This window comes from Triturus cristatus, chromosome 10 (genome assembly GCF_964204655.1).
Source record: "Triturus cristatus chromosome 10, aTriCri1.1, whole genome shotgun sequence".
Lineage (NCBI taxonomy): Eukaryota > Metazoa > Chordata > Amphibia > Caudata > Salamandridae > Triturus > Triturus cristatus.
Genome location: NC_140593.1, coordinates 997,467,343 through 997,481,746, shown reverse-complemented (window position 1 = coordinate 997,481,746; position 14,404 = coordinate 997,467,343). Strand labels below are relative to the sequence as shown.

Sequence of the window (14,404 nt, the reverse complement as noted above, 5' to 3'; positions counted from 1 at the left end):
TCTGCGTTGGGCTCTCTTACATTCCTTTATATGTCTCAAAATAATTTTCCTTTTTGTCCAGTGAACACAGAATGGGAGAATGTTTTTGCAGCAAAAACACTCTCTCGGCATATGCACAGCTGTGTGTATCTTCTCTGTCCCAGGACATAAGAGCTGCAGCACAGGCTCAAATAATGATGCTACCATTACCTTTGCAGATTAGATGATGCACTATCACAGTACTTTGGGGAAGCTGTCCAGACTGCGCCTCAAGAGGATCTGTTCCCTGAGACTCCACGTCCTATCCGAAAGTGTCCGCATTGTGGCAAGGACATGGTCCTGAAAACCAAGAAGGATGGTGGGTGAGTGTATGTTCCTGTTCCTCCATCTTGTAGGTGTCCGCATTTTTACAAGCACTGTTGTGCTACCTCTTTCTCTCTAGCGAAAGTGAAGCCACTGACTTGATCTTTGTAAAGTGCTGGAGCAGGAAAATTAGCAAAGTCTGTGGTGCCACATACTGGTTCGTTGTCCTCTTTGAATATGCAGTATTTCATAGCACAATGGAAATATGTATTTATTTGTATTGCCCTAGCTTGTGACAGGAAGCCAATCAGATGCACTGGTGAGTATATTGTGTTCTATTTCATTTTGAAAACCCACTCCAAGCATGCTGGCTGACATATAACAGGAGCTCCATGCCTGTAGATGGATCTCCAGTTTCAATCTACTTTTTGAACATCTTCAGCTTTCTTTCGAACGCTGTCAGATTTGGTTTAGTTCTTAGTTCTGGACCCGTCTCTGTTTATTTTAGGATTGAATCTAGTTTGTGCAATTAGGCTTGGTTCCCTGGACATCAAAGTGCTGTATAATGCGGAGTCGGCTTCCATAAGTATTTTTGCCCTGGCTCTTTGAAAACAGAAAACAAAGTAATTGAGACTTTATTCTCTTTGCCAGTGGGAGCCACTAAACGTAAAAGAGGGGTATGATGTATACCAATTTCATTAAGTTCATGTTTTTGTGTGTTGCATGGTTTACATTTTGTGCCGTACGTGGATCTTTCATTGGGTTGTCTGACATACATAATGTTAGAGTAATGAAGCCTTAATAGCACCAAAGCATGAGTAAGTTCAATGTAGTGAGCTACCAAGGGGATCCTTTGGGTAGATTGAGTGAATATCAGTGAAACACAAGCAATAGATTACAGTAATTCACCACTGCACAGGGGAAAACCTTTCACCTTATGCGTCTGCATCACTCCAAAGTGCTTTATTTTGGTATAAGTGGCATTTCAACTTTATTCTCCCAATCGTCTGCTGCCAGCAGATTAGGTTTGTGTTCTGTAGAAGTCTCCCTCCCGGGAGCTAGAACTAGTTAGTGAAGGGGTTCACCAGTTACACCTAGAAGTCAGTCAAAATGCAGATTCAGTTGTCATTCAAATACAGTACTCTGTATTTTGACCATAGGCTTTGACTGTGGCATATATTAATGCTATGGATTGAGTACATTGGCAAAAAGAACAGTAAATGATTGGAACATACTTGAGCTTACTTTCAAAACAAATATTTATTCTTCATATTTGTTTGACGCTGAATTAGAAAACATGCTTTTGAAATGAAGAGACGAGACTGGCTGCTGTTGGTATTAAGTCATTACCTGTGAGACATTTACCAACATTCCCATTAATTTAAATGGATATTCTTGTGTTCTTCCATGTATTTCACAGGTTCTTCATATCCTGCCTTGGCTACCCAAGCTGTAAAAGTGCGATCTGGTTTCCTGATTCGGTTTTGGAGGTGAGCCGGGATGACAGTGTGTGCACTGTTTGCCAGCCACAACCTGTTCAAAGGTGAGAAATCAATGTTTCTGTTCGTGGACCTGAAAGTTGAGCAAAGTATGGGCATTGAAGCTCATAGTGGAATATGAGACGTTATTTCGCATGCCGTTACTTCGCATACTATTACTACGCGGTTATTACTTGGCAATAACCGTTACTATGCAAGTTTTTACTTCGCATACCATTACAATGAAAATGTTAATGTATGCGAAGTAAATCTTACCTAGTAATAAGAATGGTATGCGCAATAACGTGTCATACTACCTTACACCTCTAAAACACTACCAATACACTAAAACACTACACTACCCTACACTACTTAAATACCACTACACTACCCTAAACCCTAAATCACTACCCCCTGTACGAACAAACACATTGCCCTACTCCTGTCCCTACACTCATTCACTACCCATCACAACCCCCCTACACTACCCTAAACCACTACCCTACACTAACCCCACAACACTACCCTAAACCCTAAAACACTAACCCAGTCCGTTCCCTACTCCCAAACACTACCATTCCCGACCCCATACAATACACTACACCCAAATACACTACTTTACACTACAACTAATCAACCGTACACACAGCTTCATTTACCTCTCTCTCCTCGTGGATCACCTTCCACTGCTCCAGCTTACTGCGTCTTAAACGGAAGCGCCTAAATTAAAACAACTATGTGGATATCCTGCAAAGTAACGGTCATGCGCAGTAAAACCATGCGAAGTAATTGTTTCTGCGCACTAACAATCCGAAGTAGTGGCCGCGTAGAAAAGGTCACCCACCCTCATAGTGTCTTTAATTGTCTCCTTTCCGAATATCCATAAAAAGTATTTTCCCCTATTACTGTTTTAAATGTGTCCTGAACTTGTGCACAGAAAACCACCTTAGAAGCATTTTCCACTTGGAGGGTTCTGATAAGCAAAGATATAGCACAGGTGGTTCATGAACCCATTTGTGAACTTATTATTTGCCTTATAATTAGTTTTGTCCTATCCTTTTACTAGAACACAATACATTGTCCAATTCAGCATTTGAAATTCTGAATTTTCCATGCCAAGCATGTTTGGTGGCATCATAGTTTATGCACCGTGTCCCCAAACTAACTATCCTTGTCTGCTTCGAGTCCTTCGACTCGTCTCCGTCGGGTCTCCCACATCTCGCCAATGTTCCGATGAATTCCACAAAGATTCTCGCCTTCCGTAGAGAATCAAGCGCTCTACTTCAGAAGGCAGTACTGTTTCCCTCCCATGAGGTTTGATGGTGGGGCTGGCAGCGGGATTACAGCCCTTTACTTTCTCTGCCAAAGCCGCCGCTCTCAGAGCAGCGGGTGCTGAGGCTCGCGAGGTCGGTCTCACACACACACACACACACCACAATCTTACACACAGGAAAGCCACGCACACACGGGCTGTGCATTCAATAGTCCTTTATTTAGCAACTGATAGAAACTGACAAACGCATTTCGGCCTCCTTTGTCAATGTTAGCAAACTTGATTACCACCCAACCTTTTATCATGGTACAATTTCATTGGGCTGCCATGTAGGTTAAAACATATATAACGGACTTCAGTGCATAGTTACTTAAATTACTAAGGTGTCGGCCATTTTATAATGTACAATTTATCCCATCTATATTGCAGAAAACAACAGAATGCATCTCCGGATTTCAAAAATTCTGCTCTTACTCATATTATATACACAAATTATTATTTTACTGCCCATGTCATGAGTGATGTAATATGTGAGGTCATAAGCAGTGTATTACGGGTGCGCGAGTTATAATTAGCTCAGCTAACTATAACTGTTGAATTTCTCTGGTTTTGTACAAGTGAAATGTCAGCATAACTAGAACGTCCCTGTAACCTTTGTTTTTTTCACTGAATTCCTAAGGTTTTTTTATTCTGTTTCCCGACTATAACTTCCCTGTAACTTTTAAAGTTTCTTTTAAAATGCTAAAGCCTCTCAAACGTCCCTGTAACCTTTGTTTTTTTCAGTGAATTTGTAAGGTCTTTCAAATTCTATTTCCCTACTATAACGTCCATGTAACCTATGATTTTTTTTTTTTTTTTTAGTGAGATGATGGTTGAAATTTATTTAAAACAATGTTTTTCAAGACATTACACAATAAAAACAATTCTATCCAATTGCCACAATCAAAAAACAGGATTGACAGTATTTTAAATATATTTGTTTATGTTTATAGATTTAACCCCTTCGGTGCTCATGACGGAATGGTTCCGTCATGACCCACGGTTGAGCTGTGCTCATGACGGAACCATTCCGTCATGACCACACCCGCGCAAGATTCCGTCAGCACAGCGGCGGAATCTGCGCAGCATCGAAGGGGTTAAAAAAATAAGTAACAATACCACTGTCTTGAAAGGTGTTATGTGAAAATACCTTTGAAACGCGTTGATGCTCCAATTGTAGCCACAAATCCATCTGTTTGAACATTACCTTAGATGTATATGACTTGTAAGGCATCAAGGTTTATGTGGTGAAATCCTGTTTTTTTTTTTTTTTTTAATATTTTTATTAAGAACATTGGGCATCAGTAATTCACATAATCCGTATTCCTGGCAACACCAATACATGTTTATACTCCTGAAAACAACACTCCAACATGACTCCAAGAACCCTCCATCAGCAGTATCACCCACCCTCCCCACTACCTTTCTTCCACCAACTTTATTCTGATCTTTGTACAGCTTCTGATCTTGGTGGGTCACAAATATATCCCCTGAATTTATTCCAGGCCCCCCAGACTCTGGCCCAATTTTGGGGACATCCGCGATGCACATACACTGCCCTTTCCGCTATCATGGCGTCATCCATATCCGTACACCATTCTCTCAGCGTAGGTGACGGGTTCGAGCCCCATCTCCTGGCAATATTTCTTTTAGCAACCATGGTACCTAGTGTGACCCAGTCCTGCTCTGGGTGGGTTAGATCAGTCGGTTCCCATATGTTTAATAAACAACGTTTTGGGACTGGAAGCACTGACACCCGCACGGTTTGAGACATAGTCCTCATTATCTTGATCCAGTATGCCCTAATCTTCGGACAGTCCCATATCGTGTGGTAGAAGGTACCCTCCTCTCCACACTCCCTCAGACAAAATTGATGTGCAGCCATCCCGATTTTAAAGAGGGTCACTCTGGTATAATATGTACGATGAAGTACTTTCAATTGTATCAACCTCAGGCGTGCCGGTATTGCCACCTTCCGAGGGGACGACAGCGCCTCCTGCCACTCTCCATCATCCAACTCTCCCAAGTCTACGACCCACTTCCGTTTAAGCGCCGACATCGGGTCCGGCAGGTTATTTATCAGCTTACGATAGGTGAATGAAGTGGCCCTTTTATGCATATATTCAGTCAGTAATCTATCCTCTAGGGGAGTGGCCTCAGCCAAGATGGTGCCCGCAGGTATAGCCGCCTGTAGCGCGTGCTTCACTTGCATATATCTGTAATATTCCGATGCAGCAAGCTCGTACTTGGCCTGTAAGTGTGCGAACGGGACTACCTCGCACTTTTTTCAGAGATCACCCACCGTAGATATGCCTATCACATCCCATCTATCAAAGCCTTTACTGTTCTTCAATCGCCCAAGGCGCTGAGATGTCCAGAGTGGTGTCATCTGCGTGATAACCCCCTTCCAACCCAGCCTGACATGCGCCTCATACCATATATGAACCGTGTGTGCAGTTGGCCCAATCAGTGGTTTAGATTTTGTTCTATTGTACAGCACAGACAGAACTCAATTCTCTCCCAGGCCCTGCCTATCCGCCTGAAACTCCGGGTCGGTTTGAGGAGCATGTATCCAGCTATTAATCACTTTTAATTGGGCCGCCCAGTAATATATTTGTATATTAGGGAGGGCTATACCCCCGTCATACCAGCTTCTGACCAACTTTTCTTGCCCAATACGCACCGGTTTATTCCCCCAGATCAGACCTGAGACTTCCGATGCGATCGTTTTAAAATAGCTCAGTGGCACTCGAAACGGGGTATTCTCCAAAACATACAAAAAACGTGGGAGGGCTATCATTTTAAAAAGCGCCGCTCTCCCCAGCATAGATAACGGCAGACCGTGCCATACTAATGCATCGCGCTGAAACCGCTCCAGGGGAGGTCCAAGATTTCTCCGCTGGAATTCCTCAGGTGCAGGTGTAATATGAATGCCTAAATATTTGAAGGTCGTCTCCGCGACCTGCAACGGACAATCCCGGGGAAGTAACGGCGTCGGACCATGCAACACAAATAAGACCGACTTGGACCAGTTGATGGTGTACCCGGATACCCGCCCGAATATTTCACATATATTTAAGAGCGTCCGAATTGAGCGTTCGGGGGATTCCAGGTATAGTAGCACATCATCCGCATAAAGGGAAATGCGGTCTTCCCAGTGTGGTCCCCATCTAAGTCCACGAATCATCGGTTCCCATCTGATCCATTCCGCCAATGGCTCCATCACTAATGCGAAGAGCAGCGGAGACAGCGGACACCCCTGACGCGTTCCCCGCGCTAGCGGGAAGTCCCCGGATATGTGCCCATTGGTCGCTACATGCGCCAGAGGGTTAGTGTAGAGCATCCGTATCCACGCACAAAACTTGGGACCAAAACCGAAATGTTTAAGGACTGCAAAAAGATACGGCCACTCTATCATATCAAACGCCATTCGCGCATCAAGAGAAAGGATAACCGCCGGTTCCCGAATGTGGGACATGCGTGCTATTACTCCCTGCAATCGCCGCAAGTTAAGAGCTGTGCTCCTATTTGGCATAAACCCAGACTGGTCTGGGTGAATTAAGGTTGCCAGGTGAGGGGTCAACCGTGCCGCCAGCAGCTTTGCTAAGATCTTGGCTTCGGCGTTAATTAAGGAGATTGGGCGGTAAGAGGAGCACTCCTCAGGAGGCTTTCTAGGTTTTGGAATCGCCACAATGGTGGCCACTCGCTGATCTCGAGGAAGCTCCCCCACCGCCAGGCTCTCGAGATACATATTCAAAAGATAAGGGGCCGTCGTTGCTGCCGTCTTTTTATACAGTTCAATGGGCAAACCATTAGGACCCACCGCCTTTCCCGATTGCAGGGAACCAATGGCCAATTGCACTTCATCGACCATAAGGTCAGCTTCTAAGATGAGGGCGTCTTCTGGGGATAGTCTAGGCAACTTAATGTCCTGGATGTACGCCTGCGCCTCTATCGTGTCTATAGTAGTCTGCGATTCATATACCTGCTTAAAATGCCCAGCTAATACGTTGCAACCACCAATGAGTCATCGGGCACCCGCAGCCGTGCTATTGTTCTCTGCGCTCGTTCCTTTTTATCAAGCCAGGCCAACAGTTTATTGGCCTTATCTCCTAATTCGTATACTTTGTGCCGCGTGGCTTGGATCCATGCCCTAGTCGTCTCCAATTGGTATTCCCTAAATTCACTTTGTTTAGCGTGCAGCGCCTGGGATGTCCCCAAGGACGAACTCCGTGCGTGCTGCTCTGTAGCAGTGCGCAGGTCTGATTCAATGTTGTCCAAGTCGGCTTGCATCGCCCTCCTGTGGCCTACAACCGAAGAGATGATCTGCCCGCGCACCACCATTTTATATGCTTCCCAAAGAGTACCCGGGGACTGGACTGATGAAGCATTCTCTTGGAAGTACTGTCGTGTCGTTGTGAGTACGTCCTCTGAAACCTTAGGGATTTGTAGATATCCCGGAAGCACAGGGTAGACACGCTTCTGTACTTTGTGATGGTGCGCATATTTTAACATTATAGGTGAATGATCGGAAATGCCCTTCGGGCGAATTTCCACTTCCACCGTATTCGCGAGATCTTCTGCGGTCGTAAAGAAATAATCAATACGTGACAGGCTATTATGCACCCCCGACTGAAAAGTATATTGCCTCGTCTCTGGATGTCTATATCTCCACAAGTCTGTAAGCCCGAGTGCCTCAACAAACCCCTCCAGACATGCGGCGCCTGTTTTGTTCTGCCTGGGGGAATGCCTATCTCTAGTTCCATCTATAACAGCATTGAAGTCCCCACACATCATTATGAGACTCCCTCAGGAAAACCCAGTAGAAACGCGCTAAGCGCCGGGAGAGCTACGGAGTGAAGGGCCGGGGGGATATAGACGGACACGATATTGTATTGTTTCCCCTCCCACTGACAAGAAATTGCCGCAAAGCGACCCTGGTCATCCTTCTGCGTACGCTGTATGATCAGCGGGAATTGGGTACACACTAAAATCCCCACACCCCTTGAGCCTGAGGAGAACTCCGAATGCACCACCATTTTATACCCCCAGCGATCCAGATCCCTACATGCCGAACCAGTCAAGTGTGTTTCCTGCAGCAGTGCCACTGCCGGTGCACATCTCTTTAGATATTGGAGTACGAGACCTCTCCTTATTTTATCCCCCAATCCATGCACATTCCACGTGAGAAGTGTTAGGGGGAGGGCCGGGGACAGCAAAGGCATCTGGGAGTTGTGTCTGCGTCATCCCCGTCCCCCTCGCACATTCTGTCCCATCTCAGAATCATGTACATCGTGCGTCCACAAATTTCCCCATGCCACATATTGGAAGTGTGCCATACTTGCCCTTATACAAAACCGAACCATAAACAAGAAACACCTATACCTTGTTCCCTCACCCCCCACCCCTCTCCCTACCTCCCAGCTTCTCCAACCCGAACTTCTTCTGGTGTGTACATAGTTGAAAAAGTAGCGGGGTGGGTGTGTAGGTTTGCAGTCGCCTAGTGGTCTCTCTGGTAGGGCACATAACATATCCAACAGTTGTCTCATGAAAGACCACAACCACGGCACCCGCAATTGCATGTTCATCATAATTCGGCTACCCCAAAAGAACCAGAACAGACCATACCAAACCCAAAATGTAAAACTTACCCCCTTTCCCACCCCCCTCCCTGCGTTCCTGCCAGACGCACCCCCAACTATCCGCCACCCCAACTCAGCAGAGTGCTTCACTCCCATTAACAGTACTTGCGTGCGGGGGGAAGAAGTCCGTGGAACACCGCCGCTCCTCCCCTCCTCAAACGATAGATTGACATCAGGAGCGTGCCACAGCCCCTCGTTCAGTCTTGCCAGGTTAGCTCTGTATTTACCACATTCGGGCGGGAGGATCACGTTATACAGATTGGGGCTCCTGTAGCGACTACCCCCCCATCTTGGTGAAGCCATACAATGTCTCTCTGTGTAGGTGTGGCCCAAATAGTCCATAAGGCCTTACTTTAGTCCTCGGTCGCAGACCGGGTTGAGTGACTTTCCTCCCGTTCCCCTCCGTGGTCCTGGATGTCGCCATCTTCCCTGCACTGCTGCTGCCGCCTCTCCGTTCGTCCGGGTCCTTTCATACGCCTCCACCCCTCGAGCCACTCATGGGCTTCCTCCGGGCTTTCAAAAAACCAGGTTTTTCCATCCGCCACTACACGCAGCCTCGCCGAAAAGAGCATGGAGTACGGCAGTTCCCTGCGTCTAAGTTCTTTCTTTATTTCAAAAAAGCTCCTGCGACGTTTGGTTACCGCTGCCGTGTAATCCGGGAAAAATTACACCACTGAATTTTAGTTCCGGAGTGGTGGGGCCACCCTCGCCGTTTGTAGTATAGCATCCCTGTCCCGAAAGTTGAAAACGCGAGCCAGAATCGGTCTAGGTGGAGCCCCTGGTTTGGGCCTGCCCCTCGGGATTCTGTGTGCCCTCTCCACAGAAAAGAAAGTCGAAAGTCCTCTGGGTTGGAGTCTGTGCTTCACAAGATCTTCCACGTATAGATCCAGAGCTGGACTCCCTTCATTTTCGGGAATACCTATGATACGGACGTTGTTGCGCCGAGAGCGCCCTTCTTGGTCGTCCAGTTTCTCCATCATAAGTTTATTTTCCGCTTCCGACTGACCCACTCTTTGAAGTAGTGCGTTGGTGTCCTTCGATAGAGATTTTGTTGCATGTTCAACCTCCGTTACCCTGGCCGTCATCTTCTGAAAATCTGCCTTCAGGAAGGAGACATCAGTGGAGATGGACCCCACCGTTGATTGTACTTTGTCAAGGGCTGCCATAATATCCTCCAGCGTCACTTTAGACGCTCCCTCTGGCTCGGGGCTTTTGGCAGGTCTCTGGGCGCTCAAGCCCCTCTCTGCACCGTGTCCACTCACCCACACTCTTCAGCATAGTCCGTACTGCCCTCCGTGTGCACGCCTAGAGCAATCCGCCACCAGCTTATGTGCCTCACACGTCCTCCAAGCTATCAGCAGGGGTCCCGGGTCCCACCATCCATTGCCTCTTTGCAGCCTGAGTCTGATATATAATCACTGTGTGCCCCCAAGCAGCGAGCACTGCCGACGCAGCACTCGCCGCCACCAGTCGCGCCTCTCCCCGAGCGTGTATTACCTCCGGGTCTCACGCCCCGTCTCGCGGGCCGAGGCAGGCCCGCACACGCGCCGCGAGCGTGGGGAGCAGGGGGGGACGGAAACAATCGTCCGAGGCGTCTGCCTAGTGTGTGGGCGCACCGGGTCTTGCCACTGCCTTTCACCAGCGCTCCGCACGTATTCCTCACAGCCTCACCGCTCACATCTGCCCCCAAGGGTTCACAGCGTACTCCAGTCCCCGGCTTCCTTCATGTACGCAGGCCGCAATCTTCAGCTCACACCCGCCAGTGAGTCTGCAGCTCGTTCTGTCCGGGGAGCAGCGCGATCAGCGCCCCCCACCTCCAGTTACTGAGAAATGGCGTTTGAGGTAGGATGATTGTTCGGATTAGTGGTCGGATTGATCGGGGAGTCGGTGTCACCGCCGGAGCCCCTCTAGGTTGCGGCCATCTTGATCGGCTGCAGGCCACGCCCCCTTTATTGCATTTTTAAGGTTTTAAATTGTATTTCCTATCTTAAATGGCTCTATAGGAGGTATTTTTAAAAGCCTGTATTTTCTTCAGTGGATTAATAAGCTTGTATTTCCTTCAGTGGATTAATAGGCGTTTTTTCTTTCTTTACATTTTTTACATTCGCAATGACGTCGCAATACCCGCAGTGACGTTGCAAAAACAGAAAACAAAAGCAGACATTCAATGACCACCAACACATCCAATAATACGTTAAAAAAAAAAATCAGCTCTGAACATTACCCTACTTATATTACTATATACATATTTCTTTAAAAGCTTGTTTAAACTAATGTTTGTGTACTAAGTTCCATCTTTCAGACCTATTTTCCATTTATGCTGTTATTCGGGATGTCCCGATGGCATTGTTAAATGAGACGATCGCGTTTTCCCCATAAAATGTAAAACCTATATATCCACACATACTAAAGTATTTTACACACTAGAGGTTTCTTACCGTAGTCTCTCAAGTCATGTTTTTGTAGAAAGTTGCCATAAAAGCCATCCCTAAAACCTATTTTATCTTTTCGCAGTGACTCCGGAGACTGCAATGACGTCTGTAATCACGATCCCCCCTGGTTTCGAAAACGGAAAACAAAAGCAGACATTCAATGACCACCAACACATCCAAAAATAATATGTAAAAAAAATCCATTCTGAACATTGCCCTTCATATATTACTATATACATACTTCTTTCAGTATGTTTAAACTCATATTTTTGTACTAAGTTTCTTCAAAAACCATCTTGCAGAACTATTTTCTGTTTTTGTGGTTATTTGGCATGATGACTTCATTAACCACGAAAGTCGCTCCTTTTCCATAAAGCGAAAACACATATATGCGCACATATTACAGCATTTGACACACTTGGGGTTTATTACTGTACACTTCAAACTCATGGTTTTCTAGTGTATTTCTAGAACAACCATCTCTAAAACCTATTTTCAGTTTTCGCGGTGAGAATGGAGATCACGATGACTTGGGTCGTTACGTCGCGAAAGAGGAAAGCAAAAGCAGGAATTTAATATCCACCATCACATTAAAATATTATAACTATATAATTCTAATCATCACAGTAGATAACTCACTATATAAATAACTCTATAAAACATTTATCAATATCTTCACTGATATTTTTTTTATATTTTCACCAATATTCGTGACAACGTTGATAGTCGCGACATCCCCGCAATGGTACACAGAAGGCCGTGCTGGCCGTCATGGCATCGCAATAAAAAATAAATCAACTTTGGACACATAACTTGTGTCACTAAAACCCACATTTCTCAAACATAGGGTCAGAGTACCTCTACTCTGACCCCTTATGCTATGTTTTTCAGAAATTTTCAGCCCCGGGAACCCAATAGATAAAATGGCGGCCACAACTTTCTGTTCAAGTTGTGTCCAGCCAATCGGAGCATTCCGTTGGCGCGTGCATTCGTGATTCTTCGCGAAACCACCACGAAAGATCCACGGCCAGAGATATCACTATAATTTTAAACTTACATATTTCAACAACTACTGAAAGGATGTACAACAAATAAGTGAAGGGCACTTCCTTGAACCGACATCTACCTCCCTGCCAAATTCGGTGTAAGTCCGTTCAGCGGTACGGGCCGTAGGTGTTGCTAAAGATTCCTATGAGAATTAACATTACAGACACCGCCTTATTCCGCGGCTCAATTCTTGGTCCCTACTACATGGATCACCCCCAAAGTTTCCATAACAATAGAACCCACCTTGACAATTGTTTGGGAAAATGTCATGAAGATTGGTCAAATGACGCCAAACTTATAGCCAAGTCAAAAAATCATTTTCCAATGAAAACTAGGTCCTAACTATAACTACCTACTGGTGAACACCAGTAGGAGATAGATACGTTTTTTATTTTTTTTATTTTAGATCTACACACAAACTTTATTTTGTTCTTTTAAGGTAGTCAATCCTATCTTTATATTAATATTTTTGAGAAAAAGAATATCTGAACTTTCTATTATTCAATTAAAGAATGTGGGCAGGTAAGCAGAACTGCTATGAAAGGGGGAAAAGACTGACCTTCCAAATGAACAGGACAGTGATACGACTGAGTTGATTGGAAGGCACTTTTTTCATTCTCATAAGAAATTACTCTTCTTTCTTTTCACCATTTGACATATTTTGTGATAATCTTTCACTTTGTTGTATTGTTTGAGAACAGTTAGTTCACATACCACTGGAGAAATTATTCCTGCACTTGTAAACTGCCATTAATGTGGTAAAAAGAAATCAGAATACCCTAAGTCACACTGTTTAAGATTTTCCATGTGCCAAAAGATTTACTGGAGGACATTGGAGGCGGGAGATAGAATTTTCCCCAGAGACGAGGAGCATTCCAAAATCTTCCAAGTGTCTGCATTTGTTTGTCTCAGTGAACAAACGCATACAAGGGACTGCTGCCTCCAGTTCAGTGCCTTAAGATCGTTGTTAACCGTTATAAGAGCTAACAAGGGTAAAAAGGAGACCATAGATTGTGGTATTTGTGCTGGTCTTGTTTAAGTCACAGGTGTAGAGGTAACCGTGGCCACAGGACACCTTTCTATTGATCAACCTCTAATTGTGTTAAAGGACTCTATGCCTTCTCTGTTCGGCATCAGTGCAGTCATTATATAGAGAATAAAAACATACACACAGACATACAGAAAGAAAAACATACACTCCTCCTTCAAGCAGCCAGTAGCATCCATATCCCATCCAGGGGAAACAGAAATTACAATGACGGCCGAACCACGTGTTGCCTTTGCAACGTGGTCAGAGCAACAAATGTGTCTTAGCCACTCATTCCTTTACCATATATTGGTACAGCGACATGCTTTAGGTAAAACGGCGCTGGACTTTAAAGTCCATCGCTTTCCCTACTGTTACGCGGACTAGAGTTGGAATAGTAAATTATACTGTTCCAAAGTCCAGCGCTTTCCATAAGGCAGGTCATTGTAAAGACTTGCATGGTAAAGGCGTGTGTGAATAAGACTCATTCATTGTTCCGAACATGTTAAGGAATGCATGGTTTAAGCATAAGTGGTTGTGTCGTACAACACACATCAAGTCCTGTACTACCAATTTTCTTACAAGCCAACCTCTTTTATTCTGGATCAGGTTCTGGGAAGGAGCACTGAACACTGGCTTGTCACCCTTTTTTGACAGAGTTTTCATCTAAACCACGGGTACTCATAGTACGGCCCGCGGGCCGTCAGCGGCCCGGCAAGCCTTCCTTGGCGGCCCGCGGACCTTGCAGACATAGTGCCTGTGCCCTGTGCTTGTCAGCGAACACCGCCGGTTACAGCAGCGCGGAGCTGTGAGGCCGGGCGATTCTTTTAAAGGCCATTTACTTGTTAATGAGGCTTTGTTGTATTTCACCTCTTCTTAGCGCCCCTGCATCTCCCCTCTGATTGAGTGGAGATGCAGGGGCGCTAAGAAGAGGTGAAATACAAACAAGTCTCATTAACAAGTGAATGGTCTTTAAAAGACCTGTGAAGTACTTGGGTGCGGCGGCCTTGTGCGTTCCCTGGAAGCCGTCTCAGCGCAGGGTGAGGTGACAGAGGACAGCAGGGTGAGGTGATGGAGGGCAGCAGGGAGTGAGAGCAGGGGGGTGAGGTGACAGCGGGAGGAAGACAGAGTGCGACAGAGGGAGGAAGAGGGAGGGAGAGACAGGGAGAGGAGGAAGACAGGGA

At 45.7% G+C, this 14,404-nt stretch overlaps 1 protein-coding gene across 1 annotated transcript in view; it reads left to right on the top strand.

Annotated features, from left to right (window-relative positions):
* Positions 1–14,404, top strand: part of TOP3A (DNA topoisomerase III alpha) — a 262,802-nt gene that overhangs the window by 205,748 nt on the left and 42,650 nt on the right. The window contains exons 16-17 of the mRNA XM_085628981.1: positions 198–341; positions 1,703–1,825. Coding sequence (XP_085485107.1) covers positions 198–341; positions 1,703–1,825 — 267 coding nt within the window. The remainder of the gene's footprint in view (positions 1–197; positions 342–1,702; positions 1,826–14,404) is intronic.